Below are 16158 nucleotides of genomic sequence, written 5' to 3' on the forward strand. Positions count from 1 at the left end.
TTTCAGTCCCTTCGCCCCCTTTTTGGATGTTTCCTGGCTGTGGCTGAGTCTCCCGCCCTCGCCGTCCGCCTCAGGTCATTCACTGCAGCGGCTACCTGAAGATCCGCCAGTACAGCCTGGACATGTCCCCCTTCGACGGCTGCTACCAGAACGTGGGCCTGGTGGCCGTGGGCCACTCGCTGCCTCCCAGCGCCGTCACGGAGATCAAGCTGCACAGCAACATGTTCATGTTCCGCGCCAGCCTGGACATGAAGCTCATCTTCCTGGACTCCAGGTGGGCGGTCAGGGCGGGAAGGGGTCACGCCTAGAGGGAGGGAGGCCCCCACTCAGTCACTGAGAGCTCCTCGTCTACCTTGTGAGCCCATTTTGCAGATGAGGCGACTGACAGGGCCCTGCGAAGTGGGGGTGGGCACCCAGCGCTGAGGCGGCTGTCGAGGGTGGGGACGGCCCAGCAGCCCGCGCTCATCCCGCCGGGGTTGCTCTCCGCAGAGTGGCGGAGCTGACGGGGTACGAGCCTCAGGACCTGATTGAGAAGACCCTATACCACCACGTGCACGGCTGCGACACCTTCCACCTGCGCTGCGCCCACCACCTGCGTAAGGCGCCACGCTGCCCGGCCCGGGGCGTAGGACGGTGGAGGGAGGGGTGGGGGATGGTAGGAGAGGCCCTGCGGGCGCCTGCCCCAGCACCGGTCCCACTTCATTTCCCTCCTCATCCGCGGGCCCTCACACAGGCCGAGGGCGAGCCTCTGAGTTTCTGGGTGAAGTTCTCCCAGGAGGGGTCTTGTTCTCCTATTGATAGCCGTCCCCCTCCCCCACCAAGATGGAAGCGGAAACCGAGGCTCGGCCACTTGGCTCACGCGCGTTGACTCGCTTCAGCTTTGGATACAGCTTTGCTTTGAGTTTAATCTCCGAGACAGGGAACGTTAGCATCGGAGTTGAGCGGCCCAGACCCTCCGTAGGTAGAACATCGAGTGCCGGGAATCCCCCAACTTTTAAGTGTTGCCCTCCTTGCTAAGCGTGAGGGACCCGAGCACTCGATGCAAATGAACAGGACAGTCGGTTCATTTGGGAACGTTCTAACCAGAACGTTCTCTCCCTCCTGCCCTGGGAGCAGTTATCAGGGCTCACGGGGGACCCGCCTTCCCACCGCCAGGGATTACATTTGGACCGGTTCAGGAGCGGGTCCGTTCACGATCAGCTGCCTTGTGTCTCTCCATCAGTGCTGGTAAAGGGGCAGGTGACCACCAAATACTACCGGTTCCTGGCGAAGCACGGCGGCTGGGTGTGGGTGCAGAGCTATGCGACCATCGTGCACAACAGCCGCTCGTCCAGGCCGCACTGCATCGTCAGCGTCAACTATGTCCTCACGTGAGTGCAAGTCTGGGACCCCTTTGCCCACTGCAGGCGACCCTGGTTTCCACGAGGGTGCAGGTGGTGGGCACGGCCGTGTTAGGCGAGACTGGGGTCCGCGGGGACGCCGGTTTTGACCCTGAGCGCCGGCTGAGGGGCAGCTCCAGCACTTTTGCCGCTATGAAGAGACTTTCTTACGTTCTAGAGAAAGATTTAGGACTTTTCCCATCCACAGTCCATATTTGCTTTCTACTCTCTCTCTTTTAACCTTTTAATCTAACTCTGCATTAAATAAAACAATGCGGCAGGAAAGAGAGAGAGAGGAGGGTCCCACGTACGGAGCCGTTTATAGTTAATAAACAGGACATCTGTTTCACTTTTTCAAAGCTGGGTTTGAAGTTCTTAATTTTAACCAGAGTCTCCAATCAAAGTTAAGAGTTCTGAGAGAGTGATTCCTTCCTTGAACCACAAAGGGGGTTTAAGTGACCAGGAGGGTCTAACTTTAACCTCCAGAAAGCAAGGGGACCCGACCTGATGTAAGACTGCAAGTCCTGGCAGGCGCCCAGGCCCGGCTTGTTGTGCAGTATCCTCGCTGCGTGAGGAGCCGGGCTCGCGGTGCCACCTGCGGGCGCGGCTGGCTGGGCGGCCTCGGTGGCTGCATCGGAGCCTTACTCTTTCTAGAAACAATAATCATTTCTGGTTAGCGGTGTGGCCCTGAAGGCTGACCACGTGTCCTGGTGTGCCCCTCGTGAAGAAAGCACGTTCTGTATAATGTTTGTGAAAATAAAATTGCTTGGGGTTGAAGCCTTTATGAAGAACCCTTTTGTGTGCAGAGTTACCTTTTTCTTTTTGGTAGAGGTTGAAATTCTTGTGATTTTAGGTTACCTCAGCAGTTATTTACTTTGGAAGCATTGACACACCAGGGCACTTAGTAGAAATGCTATTTTGACATTAGGAAGTTGGTTAAAGGGTGCTATTTGGAATAAGACCGTACTATTGGCCATGAGGAGTAGATTCATTTCACGTTCTTTTAAATTAACAAATTAAAAATGTAGTAGCTGGAAATATTATGCTTGGCAATAAGATTATTTACTCTGTGCCCTGTTTAATAAGAAATTTTAATTCAGTAGATTTGGAAAATGAATTTGGTTTAAATGAGGATTCAGTATTCAAGAATAATAGCTGTTTATTAAGAAGAACCTTTTTATTTCTTTCCTTTTAGTAAGTGGTATTAAAACAAATACTGTTAGATTCTTGTAATAGCAAGAGAGCTGTGGATTTTAACAGAGAGCAGAAAACATACCAGTATTTGGGGTACCATGAAACAAAACCATCTATTTTATGAATGCAGTTTTTCATATTGTTAAAATAAACGTAAGAGAAAATGGCAAAACATAATTCATAAAATAAGCCACTTTGTGGAGTAGAAGTATTAAAGAGTGAAAAATTATGTCTGCTCACCATGGAAAGGAAACGGATATTCTTTAAGAAGGTGCTCTGTATGTCTGAGATGTCACGAGCATTATACATACACTCTGTTCTATGGTGGGTGCCTGTGGTTATAATCATTTTTTATCAAACAGCGGGTATATAGTCACACAGCCCCATATAAATGATCAGAATGCAAGTTAGACCTCCCAATGGGTAAACTTAATTTATGTTTAGAGTCATTTTGAAATATTCTGTTTTGTTTTCCAGGGGATAAGTGTACTTTCTTTCTTCTGTTGACTCTGTCATTCTTCACTCTACACACTCCTTCAGAGCTGCAGGATTAGGCTCCCAACTCTACATCAGATTAAAAAGATGTAAAGAGGATAAATGATTTACAGAGGGAAAAATAACATCGCACACATTTTTCTGAATGTTTTATACCTCTGAATGAAAGTAGAAATAAACACACAGAAGCACACAAGATGAAAAGCTGAAATTGATTACCCTTTTATGAGGCTCAGCTCCAATTCTTTGTATAAAAATTCTTAGGACAATTTTTATAGCTGCAAATGTGGAAACTGCCTTAGATGGAATGTCATCAAGTGGCTCTGTGTGTGTTGACAAGATTTTCATAATGAACAGGTTGCAGTTTGTTTGATGTGTATATCACATATCTGGCTGGAAGTTACTAATTTACATTGTCTTAGCAAATTAAATAGATGGCTATTGATTCTCTATGGTAGCAGTGAACTACCACATACATTTGTTTCAGGGCTAGTTCTCTATGAAGCCTGAGAATGATAAGTGAATTCTTTCCAAATACACCACCTCAAACAATATACTTAAAACCACAAGCCCCCCCAAATAACTTGACAGGCCAGATGTTTTCCAAATTTAGACAGTTTAATAGCATACTTTGTGAAGGGGTTTTCATGTCATGAAAGTAGAGAGAATTTTAAGTAGTCATTGGTCAAATGAAGGTGTGGCATTTTGGTGGAAGCTACATTCATCAGAAACTCTTTTTTTTTAATTGGACAAATCTGGGAATTTATTTGAAGTATATTTTTAAAAATTCATTTTGAAATAATTTTATACTTTTGTAAAAGATGTAAGAAAGTATAAAGCACCCCTGTATAGCCTTCACCCAGATTTTCACCTGTGGTTAGCATTCTGCCACTATGCTTTGGCATTCCCAATCTCTCCCTTCCTTCCCTTTCCCCCTCCAAATATATACACATGTACATATACATGCACAAATGTTACTATCTTTTTTATGAACTATTTGAGAGTAAGTACAGCCATCATGCTCTTTTACCCCTAAAAGCTGAAGTGTGTGTTTCCTAAGAACAGGGACATTCACTCATATAACCACAGTAGAATTATGAAAAGCAAGAACTTTAACACAAATATAATACTATTATCCAATATACATACCTTATTCAAATTTCTCCAGTTGTCTCAATAATGTCCTTTGTAGAAAAACTTCTATTATTTTTTTAAGGTCCAGGATCCAATCCAGGATCACACATTGCATTCAGCTTTCTGTTTCGCTAAGTCTCTTTTAGCTAGAACATTTCCTCATGCCATTTTTGTTTTTCATGAAAGTGACCATTTTAAAGGGCACAGGCCCACTCTTCTATACACTGTCCCAGAAACTCATTTTTCTAAGTTCCTGGTGGTAAATTTATTGTTGAAGTTAAAATATGCCTAGAAAAATTAGTCATTATTATCTAACAAAAGCAATGATGAATAGAAGTGTTCAGTAACCTTGTTTTAATAAGTGGCTGCGACAGTGATTGTAGGAATTTTAGAGGCAGGTGGTGTTTTTACTGGCTTTTGTCTGACCACTGTACAAAACGTTGGTGTTCTGGAAATCTGGAGAAGACATTATGATTAAATATAAAATTTTTTCTTAGTTTTTCTCTGGGTCCTTGAGGTTCACTGAAGCTTGTATAGCTCTTCATTAAAACTCGCCCCCCCAAAAAAAACCCCCAAAACAGGAAAAAAAAAAAAGCTGAACAGCTCGTGACTTTCTATAAGACACACATACCCTTTTAGCTTAAAAAAAAAAAATCTTTCTTATAAACTTTGCATGCCCACGGGGTTTGAAATAAGTGTTAATTATGACAGGCCCTGCTCCCTGATTATTTTCCAGAGGAGAGGTGAATGGAGCTAGTGTCTAGTAACAGTGAATGTGGGGAAAGTCCGGAAAGTATGGAGAGTGAAAGAGAGCATACTGTGTAAAACCAAAGTAATTTTCTTGAATTTGTATGTCCTCGAGTTTGTTTAATTAGTAGTGTTAGTTATTCATAGCCAGTTCAGATGGAAAACATTAGTACTTAATGTGAAGAAGATTGAAAATGTGGAACACCCAATAAACTGTGAAAAGTTATTTCTAGAAAAATGAACAGTCTTTCTTCTCTTTATGTTTTAATAATTAAACTTTTTTAATCTACTTTTAAGGATCAACCAGTAAGGTGTAAGAATCTCATTTTAAAATATTTTAAAACGTAAAATTTTCAAACATACAAAAAAGTTGAAAGAACAGTACAATGAATATCCAGATACACATCATCTATAGTAAAGCCATATTTGCTTTCTGTCTCTCTCTTCCTATATCTGTGTCTATTTGTATATACATTTTTTTCTCCACTGAATCATCTTAAAGTAAGCTACAGACATGATACATCATCCTTAAATAACATTCTCCTACATAGCCACTGTACATTTATTATGGCACATTTTAAGTGTTCAAATTACTGTGTGTAGAAGGTTGCAAAAATATACATGAGATCTAGTTTACTGATGCCATTAAAGACAGTCCGCCACTGAAAGTCATCAAGTACTCACTGATGTGTGACCTCATTTAGGATGACTGATAGTATTTTGTGAGGGGACTTCTGTAGGTTATAGTAGTAAATGTTAGTGTATTTTAAACTAGACTTCTAATGAGAATTGTAAGCTAATACAATTCTGATATTTCGCTTGGAAAGTAAGAGAGATTTTCAGAGTAATTGGGTAATTTTGGAATCAGATACATTTAATATCTTCAACCATTTTTTTGTTGTTATTGTTGTTGGTAAAGAAGCCTTCTCTGTTTATTTCCTAAGTTTAGGGTAGAACAGTGTTTCAGTGGAAAATCTCACATGCTGTTTTAGAGTGATTCACTGAACATATAGAAGAAAGTAACTTTCTGTCTTACAGTTTCTATCTCAGTGTTACAGAAAGCAGAACAAGTAGACACAATTTACATTAGTGGTCTATATAACACTTGCTATCTACTGAATAATCCTTTGAATTTGTAGAAAAGTTAGGGCAAATGCCAAAGGAGACATACTTCCTTCATAGAAAAGAAAAAAAAAGACGGTGTCTACACTGTAATTATTGCAGGTCCCATAATTTTTGTTCTTCTTTGCATAAAACCACTGTAGTTCTCACAATTAAAAAGGGTTTCTAAGTGTTAACATATTCTGTGACTATAAACCCTTATGTATCCTTACCATAAAGCAGCAGACATTAAAATATGCTGATATGAGTTTGCCTTTCAAGTGTGTTAATAGTGCTGAGCTAATTTGAGCACTTAAATTTTTTAAAAAATTTAATTAATTTAAAGACCCCGTGATATTATTGCTATTACTACTAGGAAATTTTAGAAAATGATTTGTAAAAACTTGACCAATAATTTGAGTAGTTATAAAAATGGACTTTATTTTTCTGGCTTTTGTAGCAAAACCACCCTTTTCTATTACAAGTAATGTCAAATGAAGCACCTTTTGACTTAGCAATCTACACCAAAATATGAAATAATTTATTCTCGTGCCTCAGATCGATGGCGCACTCATTGCATAGATTTAATGTTTTTGATCATGAAAAATAATAATCATGTACCAATGTATACCCATAAATTAGGTTTGATCCCTAATTGTGTTGAATTATTATTTGGATAATATTGAACATCAAAGCCCCTGTTGTCCTTTTCAAATGATCTTTTATGTAACTGAATGGTCATAGAAACAAATTGAAAACACATTTGTATAGACAGTAATTTATAACAACCAAAGCTATTAATAGTAACTAATAATAATTTTATAACTACCAAAACACTTTATTAAAGGAAAGGACTGGGATATTTAGTCTGTTTTACAGTACCTAATACCAGTACTCACTTAAATAATCTTATCCTTCATACACTTTTCACTAGTTGTAATTTTTTTAATCAAAATGATCTGTATTTAGTTTTGAATTTCTCATTTATACTCAACATTTTCCCTCTATGCTGAATACATATTTCTTTTAGAGCGCTGCCACATTCATTGCTTAATTTGCTCTTTTGACATCTCTGTACAGTGGTTGGGGCCAGGATCACACTCCCCATTTTCTAGGTGAGGAAGCTGAGGTCAGATCTGCTGAGTAAGTAGTGAAGCCAGGGTTAAAGCCTGGAATGTCAACTGTATCCCCCAGTTCTCTGTATGGTGATGGTGGGGGAGAAAATGTCTGGGAGAGAGGAATGGCTTTAAATGAGTAAGGCCTGTAGTGTTAGGCCACCCAGCTTCTGGATAGGCTTTCATCTGGTCTCATGATGGAACATTAAAACGCTGCCTCTGTGTTGCTGCTTCACAACTATGTTCAGGTATTGACAATTGAGGGGGTTAAATTAGCAGTGCTACCTTCTCAATGACATTCAATTAAGAATGTATCTTTTTTTTCTCCTTTAAGGGCATTTTCACTGTGTAAGAAAAAATGTGGCCTGCAAACATTTTAGTTTTTTATTGAATTGCTTGCCTTTAGATTACCCAGATACAATATTGCTATTACTAATTATTTCTTTTCTGCAACCAGATTTAACATTTTATGTTCTGGTTAAACAAAAGTCAGTGAATTGGCAAACCAAGTCATCCTTTTTTTATCACATGAGACACCAAATTACCTCCTGTGGTGGCAGGCTATTTGAGAGAGAGAGAGAGAGTGTTTCTGGGGGTCAGCACTGGCCCTTTTCTGTTTTTGAAGGATAATGGCAGAAAAGGTTGTCCCCTGGGGACTCTGTTCAGGGGATAGGGATGGAGAGCTTCCCAGCATGCTCTGGGCAGGTGCGTCATCCGCTGACCCTTTGGCAGCGCTGCTGCCTGGCTGCTTCCCCTTCCACAGGCCCCTCTGGCTTCCACTCCTTCCTTTGTTGTTACCCTGACCTGGATGGCACTGACTCACAGGACCTCCCCTTTACTTCCTGGGTAGAGGCCGCTTGGTGCTTACTAAATGACCAGCCTGACCACTCTTCTCTGCCTGTTGGGAGGAGAAGCGTTCTGATCTTTGAGTCACATCGTGGAAAAACATGGATCATTACATTTGAAGGCAGGGATTCATGCCTGGATCCATGTTATTGTGAATGGATGGACAAATTCAAATAAGGCTTTACTGGAACTCCAGAGAAACATGTTTTTGTCTTTTGACTTAGTGTGGTCATGAGGCAAACGCTGTTATGTTTGGTACAAGATGTGTGTGTATGGAGGTGGGTGGGTTATGCATACCTTTTTTTAATTGAAGCCTAGTTGATTTACTTTTTTTGGATTATGCATATCTTGATAATTTAGTAAAAGGCTGCTACTTCCTTCCCCTTATCAAGTGCTTTCCTCTCTGTTTTCTATTCTCATTGGCTTGTGACATCTTTCTAGATTAGCAGGCGGTGATAGAAAACTCATTTGGGTTGAAGTGCTGATGTCTGTGTTTAAGCCATCATGCAAAAAGGATTGGTTGGAGTTTAGATGGAACCTGGAAATACCCGAGTGCCTATGAGTGGAGGGATTTAACATTCTGCCTTGTCTGAAGGAGTAACTTCCCATCTCCTTCCCCCTGCTGCAGGCATCCCAAGGTCCAGGGAGCTGGCAGTGGGGAGAGGTGATCCATGGTGAGGGCAGGGCTAAGGGCCATGAGAGAGGAACTTGCTTTTGTTGGGCACTGACAACGTTAGGGGTCTGGCTGAGTCTGGGCCATCTGTTTACCATCTGTGACTTTTACTCTGGGAAGTTATATTGCACTAGGATCGTGATTTTGTTTTTTTTAAAGCACAGTATCATTCGAAGCAACCTGCGAGGGAAAGGCGTGAACTTTGGTGTCAGATGGATCCAGGTTCAAATATGCGTTGCTGCATAATAGCTGTGAGACTTTGAGCACAGCTCTACACCTTTGACCCTCTGTTTTCCCATCTGTGAAATGGAGACATTTGCATACACTTTTTAAGTACTGAGGGGGATTAAATAAGATAATGTACATATAGCACAGTACCTGGCAGAGAGCAGATGCTCAAAATATCTTAACTGTTGTTATTAGCTCTTGCCAATTATGTGACTTCAACTGAAATACTTTGGAAGGAGATGAATAATTCCCTCTTTAACTTGGATTTCAAGATTCTTGAATCCACAAATTTAAGTGTTTATTTTCTTTCCCCTCCCCAGTCCTTCCATTCACACCCCTCCAAGCATTGTGCTCTTTGTGTGTGGTGGCTTCTATAGTTTGATTAGGCTCACCCTGTTTTTCACTGATGTCACTGTATGCTCTAGAGGGAGCTGAGATTTCTGCTTGGATGGAGGTAAGCCAGCATTTACCAAGTGCCTTATTTGTGCCAGGCAAGGTAGAAGGTGCCTTACATGGTGAAATGTTGTTTACAAGGAAAAAGAGGTTCTAAGAAACTAAGCTTTTATCAAATTTCTGAGGTTAATTTTGTTGGAACCAGTGTTTTGTCAATTTTACCAAGTCAGTAATTATAATTTAAAGTGAATAAAACCTGCAACAGTGGCATTTTTGATGATCAGTGGAGGCTTTTGTATGTTCCCTATCTCTCTACATGGACTGGGTATGGCTATCTCACCAGTGTTTTACAGAGGATGGCAGATTGCAATGATTTATTGCATGTATACACGAAACAGAAGTCTTGGCTTCTCTTGAGTAGTTTACAATTTAGTTGACAAAATAAAAGTTTCATTTAAATATTTAAGAACTCAGATTAGTCTAGTTTGAAATGATATGGTGCACTTGCACTATTTGCTAAGGGCACAGAATTCAAAGGAGCTTGAAATGAAGGTGGAGGTGTCAGGGAAGGAGTAGAATTTTAAGGGTTGGACAGAATTGGGATCTTTTGAGATGAAACAATGACTTCCACACATTTGTCCCATTGTTCTTTTTCCGTAAGTATTTCTGTGACAGTCACTCTTCAAATTCGATTCAGCTGTGCTTGTCTCACTGCTCTTGTCTAAGCTGAGTTTCTCTCTTTTTTTTTTTTTTGTGGTACGCGGGCCTCTCACTGTTGCGGCCTCTCCCGTTGCGGAGCACAGGCTCCGGACGCGCAGGCTCAGCAGCCGTGGCTCACGGGCCCAGCAGCTCCACGGCATGTGGGATCTTCCCGGACTGGGGCACGAACCTGTGTCCCCTGCATCGACAGGCGGACTCTCAACCACTGCACCACCAGGGAAGCCCAAAGCTGGGTTTCTTTCTGTCTCTACCTTTTTACCTGAACTTTTTTTGTTGGAACTCAGCGTGTTCCATCAGGATTGGAAACTATTTTCCCCAAAGCTCGTACCTTTCCCAAATGAGTACTAGTATATCTTCAACATGTTCATTTGACTTTAATAATGAATATATATATTTTTAGCATCCAGGCATAGGACATAGTTTTTAAAGTTTTAAGGGATGTCAGTATTCTGAATTGAACTTAAAATCTTATTGAAATGAATACACAGTGGCGCCACAGTGGTATAATGGTTGTATTTTAAAAATTATTTGTAGGAAGTAAATGTGAGATATACATTAGGACAACAAACAGAAGCAGAATGGAGGAGAGGGAGGTGCAGAGAAGCTATGTGGCCAGCTCCAGATTTGCAGAACCGGAAGGCCTCCCCAGTGTGGCGTTTGACATTGTAATCCTACTACTAGAATATGATGCAGCCTAACCCCTAGGCTTCTTACCTAGATGTTTCAAACTCTGATAACCATAGCGACATTTTACAAGATATTTGAAAAATGTGTTATGAAATGAGATATCACTACATTTTATCATGCAATATAGCATATTAGTTAAGGGTTTGGGCTCTGGGTCTGTTGCCTATTTAAATCCCTGCGCTGCCACTAACTCTGTGATTGTGGGCAAATTGCCTAACTTCACTGTCTTTTTTTAATCTGTAAAATGAGGGTAATAATTATATCTACCTCATAGAGTCGTTGTGAACATTACATGGATAATGTGTGAGGTTCTTGGCACTGTGCCTGATTACAAAGTAACATGGGATAAGTGTAAATTATTAGGGTGATTATTTCAGTGAAATTAAATAGAATAATTTTTGGCCTGCCAGTAAACGCAGAATAAACGTCTGTGAGTCTTTGGGCTGAAGGACGGAAAGCACAAGTCTTCAGAAGGCTGAGGGTTGCCCAAGAATAAGTCACCAAACATTCTGAGGCATCTGGAAAGGACTGTGAGACCATCCTTCAGTTGGTTATTGCTAATAGGTCTTTAAGCATTTATAAATGATTTATTGAGCACCTATTATGTGTCAGGCACAGTGCTAGGTTCTGAGGACACCGAAATGAACAAGACAATATCTGAAGGAAAAAGAAGTAAGCACAAGTCCAAGCTATAGCCTACCTTGATTTCTCCATAGGTTTGCTGATGACTGAGATTCCTTCCTGGAGGGAAGTGCTTCCATCCACAATTAGAAGGAAGAGGGCCCAAAGTACCTTGGGACTGTTAGGGTGCCCCTGGGGAATAAGCTTGCAAGGGCAGTCAGACTCCCCTCTGGTTAGATGGTGGGGAGGGAGCGGATGCAGTGAGAGGAGCCGGGCCCCCGGAGAGAGGTGTGTGTGTGTGTGTGTGTGTGTGTGTGTGTGTGTGTGTGTGTAGATCATGATTGGCAGCAAGGTAACCGATTGCAGGCTAAGAAGTCCAATTTTAATTCTCACAAGGACATTACCCAGGGCAGGTCCTGTGTATCTCATTACCTGAGCCAGAGAGAGAGAGCAGTTGTGCCCAGGTTGACTTTTGTCCTGTTGGGATGATGTTGAGTAGATTTTTGTTCTGCTTTGAATGTGATTTTTGAATATTTTGTGGGGCTGACTTCTAATAGGAGTATGCATCTCAGCAAATTTTAAATTGAAGAATCTCTCTAGAGTCAAAATAGTCTTTGCCGATTTATTACGTTTTTAGGAAGTGTTGCTAATTATTTTAGGTTAATGTAATTAAACTTTTCTTTTGTAAAGGGAAATTCCCAGGCATTGCTGCTGCCTTGCCCCGGAGAGACTGGAAGACGGTTGTCAGCTCCAAGCTGAAGGAGGGGTGGGAAGGTGCTCTTGTTTGCTGCCAAGCTTAGAAAGGTTGGGGAATAAGAAGGACTCGCATTTGAGCGGCGGTTATTTTGTGCCAGAGGCTCAGAGAGGCCAAGTGACTTAGCCAATATAACACAGCTCAAGAGTGAGCATACCACCAGGGCCCAGACTCCAGAGCCCATCCAATTTCCTCTTTGGTATGCTGTTTTTAAGCTGGTAACATTGTACTAGGGTGAACCATATGAAATTGCCACTTCTGTATATTGAAATAGTCCAAAATTGGCAATTTTATGATTCCACCTATTGCTCAGGAAGTAATAGGATGTTTTGCAGAGATTTTACCAAGGTCTATGGATAGTTCACTCTCTTGTTCAATATGGGGTCTTCATTGCTTCCCAGAACCAGTCAGCTGCCATGCGGTATGCTCACTTCCAGGCCCCAGCCCATCTCCCCTCCATCAGTTTAAGCACCAATGGTCATGACATGTTCACAAAACAGCAGTCCAGAAGCATCACCTGTAGACAATTATTTTATTTAGAACATCTAATATTTTACCAGGATTCAAATGCAAGCTGCTGTCTTTACTAGAAGGATATCTTTCCTTTGATTGATTGCTAAATAGATAGAGCTTGTGAAAGGATCTCTTTTTTTTTTTTTCCCTGGGATTTCTTGTTCAAACAGAATTTGTTGTATCCACATCAGTAAAGCCGTGCTAATATGGGCTGCTGGCCAGATCGTGGAAATAGCCTCATTATATTGAACTGGATGTCATAATGGTACCCATTAAAGTGGGATTCTCTCTGTGTTTGTACTTTTAAATCCAAGTCCCTTGCCACTTTTTACATCTCTCTGAGAATAGCAACATTCTCTAGCAATGCAATCTGAGAATGTGCTGGCTCTCTCCTCCTACTATTGAAAACCACGATAAAAATAGAATCCTGGTTTCAGAGTATTTTTAGGGGTTTGTGGCTTGCTTCTGCTCCTCCGTCATTCATTTCACTCTCTGCGCTTGTGATGACTGTAATGTGTTCTGGTGGCTGAAGGTAAGGACCCACGAGATTTACTTCTTTCAACACTCCCATTAATTGATATCGGTGTCCAAATATACGACAGGAAAAGAGCAGCATTTTTTTTCCTCCAGAACACAGACCTACAAGAGAATGGACTTGAGGATGTGGGGAGGGGGAAGGGTAAGCTGTGACAAAGTGAGAGAGTAGCATGGACGTATATACACTACCAAACGTAAAATAGATAGCTAGTGGGAAGCAGCTGCATAGCACAGGGAGATCAACTCGGTGCTTTGTGACCACCTAGAGGGGTGGGAGGGAGACGCAAGAGGGAAGAGATATGGGAACATATGTATATGTATAACTGATTCACTTTGTTATAAAGCAGAAACTAACACACCACTGTAAAGCAATTATATTCCAATAAAGATGTACTAGTCATTAAGAGACGAGTAACGTCACAGCATTTCTATTAGCTGTCGAAATCTTGCTACAGTCCTGGCAAAGTGAAGTATTTGTTGTGCTGGATTTGGGTAATGGACCCCTGCAGGGTTACAGCTCAGAAAAGCTGGAAGGATGAAGCCCACAGAAGGGAGGGCAGAGTGGGTGTCAATCTCATTCCTGCAATTAAAGCAGTTCAAGAAATAGCAAAGTGCAGGGTGGTATTTATTGTGAGGGTTAATTGAAAACCAGGGGAAAATATTTAGAGATGCTACATGGCATTTCACATTGTAATCACTTTTCTATTTGTGTCTCATCTTGTTGACTCAATAGGACCTTCATTATAAACAAATTTCTATCATTAGAATTAGCTTAATTTCTGTGACTGTAATTAAGAGGATGGTAAGAAATGTTGTAGAGCCTAGTCCTCTCTACTGAAAACTGGGCGTGTTTCTTGCATTCACTCTGCAAGTATTTCCCCAGTGTCTACCACATGCCAAGCTCTGTGGTAGGACTCTGGTATGACTAAGACAGACAAGGTTCCTACCCTCATGGAGCATAAATTTTAGTGGGAAGAAATAGGTAGTACTTATAAACAAGTAAATATGTTGTATAATGTCAGGAAATGAGGGGGGAAAAAATTAAGGGAAAAAGAGATGGAAGTGGTCAGGGAAGTCCTCTCTGAGGACTCTTAAATGAAGGGAGGGAGGCAGCCATACCAAGACCTGCAGGGAGAATATTTCCAGCAGTGGGAAGCAAGTACAAAGGTCCTGAGGTGGCAATCAGCTTGACAAGTTGACAAATGGAGGAGGTCACTATGGCTGGAGCAGAGAAAGAGAGGGGAAGAGCAGAAAAAGAGGATGCTAGAATAGGCAGAGTCAGATCATATTGGGTCTCAAAGGCTCTGGGAAGCCATTGGAGAGTTTTGAGCCAAAGGCATGGCATGAAGTAATTTAAGCTTTGAAAGGATCATCTGGATGATGTGGAGAGTAGGCTTTGGGGTGGGTGATGGGAAGAGGCAGGGAGACCAGTTAGGAAATGATTGTAATTGCCTAGATGAGGGAAGATGATGGCTTGAAAGAGGGAGGTTGTGGTGAAGGATCAGATTCAGGATGTTTTGAAGGTAGACCAATGGGGTTTGCAGATGGACTGGATATGAGTTGTGAAAAAAATAGGAGTCAAGAGCAGCACCTAGGTTTCTAGTCTGAGCAACTTGAGTGAATCATGGGAAGAAGCAGATTTGTAGGAAAGGGCAGCAATCAAGGGTTGTGTGTGGACATGTTTAGTTTGAGATGTCTGTTATTCATCAGAGTGGAAACACCAGGTAGGCAGTTGGATCTGGGTGTCTTGGAGTGAGGAGGTCTCAGCTGAAGATGAGGGTCATCAGCATATAGAATTTAAAGCCAGTGGAGGGGCTGAGATCACTAGGGAGTGGGTGTCAATAGAGAAGCAGCCTGAAGACCAAGCCCTACAGCTCTGAGTGGTTTAGGGTCTGCAGGAATGGGAAATGCCCAAGAGGAGGCTGAAAGGAAGCAAACAGTCAGGGATGGGAATAGTTTAGTGAAATATATGCAGTCAGGGCAGGCCCTGGGGAACATGTGAATTTTGTCTTTGGAATGTTCCCCCCCTTTTCAGTGGTTTTCCATCTTCTCTGTGGTGCCCTCTCTTTCAACTGATTCTTTTAGTTTCTCTCATCCCTGATAACAACTGCTCTAGTTCTCAAAGCGTGGTCCCCTGACTGGTAGCGTCAGTACCATCCAGGAGCTTGTTAAAAATGCAAATTGTGGGCTCTACCCTAGACCTACAAATGAGAAACTCTAAAGACTGGAGCCCAGCAAGCTGTGTTTTAATACATTTTTCATGTGCTTCTGATGCATGCTGAAATTTGAGAATCACTGCTCTAGAGAAAGAAGCTTATAAACTGAATCAATGAAGGACAATAGATGAGGCTTACCCTATTATCCTTTTCTGAGCCATCTGTCTAAAGCCAAAGAAATAAATGTCTAACAACAGATATTGAGCATCAACCACTAGACCATTCTTGAGACATCTTCATGGGAGCCAAGGAAACATCTCCAGCCCTAAAGATAATAAAAGCAGGCACTTGCCTATCCTGTCTTTAGTAGTAGGCTCTATTTATAACTATATATTCTGTATAGTATTATACAAGCTCTCTGACTCCAAATATGGCGACAATGAAAAAGTTGGCATTTCAGTGGGCAATTCAAAATCTCTAGCAACAATTCAGAACTTATTTTGTTAAAACACTGCTTATTTACCAGGCAATTTAAAATATCTGAATACCAAGGCACATAATAATAATAATGATAATGATAATAAAACATTTGTTGAATTTTGAATTCTTATTCATAAAATACATCTCAAATTTATTTTAGCTGTTTAAATAATAGAGTTTAATGTATATTTAGTTAAGCATTACAGTAGTAAGGACTTAAGGAGATTAGAAATAAATGAATCCAATTAAAGAACACATCTGTGAGATTTGATATGTCCTAGGTATGAATGAACTGTTTGCACAGCAACTGTAAAGAAACCGTTAAATGATTAACTATCTAGAAGAGGTTTAATCAAGGATAAATGCTATAGGACATATTTTAAAA

At 41.4% G+C, this 16158-nt stretch overlaps 1 protein-coding gene across 1 annotated transcript in view; it reads left to right on the top strand.

The window, feature by feature from the left end:
- SIM1 (SIM bHLH transcription factor 1) overlaps nucleotides 1-16158 on the top strand; it is a 66977-nt gene that overhangs the window by 14756 nt on the left and 36063 nt on the right. Inside the window, exons 6-8 of the mRNA XM_065888727.1 lie at nucleotides 75-274; nucleotides 490-596; nucleotides 1223-1370. Coding sequence (XP_065744799.1) covers nucleotides 75-274; nucleotides 490-596; nucleotides 1223-1370 — 455 coding nt within the window. The remainder of the gene's footprint in view (nucleotides 1-74; nucleotides 275-489; nucleotides 597-1222; nucleotides 1371-16158) is intronic.

The sequence above is a fragment of the Phocoena phocoena genome, chromosome 12 (assembly GCF_963924675.1).
Source record: "Phocoena phocoena chromosome 12, mPhoPho1.1, whole genome shotgun sequence".
Classification (NCBI taxonomy): Eukaryota; Metazoa; Chordata; class Mammalia; order Artiodactyla; family Phocoenidae; genus Phocoena; species Phocoena phocoena.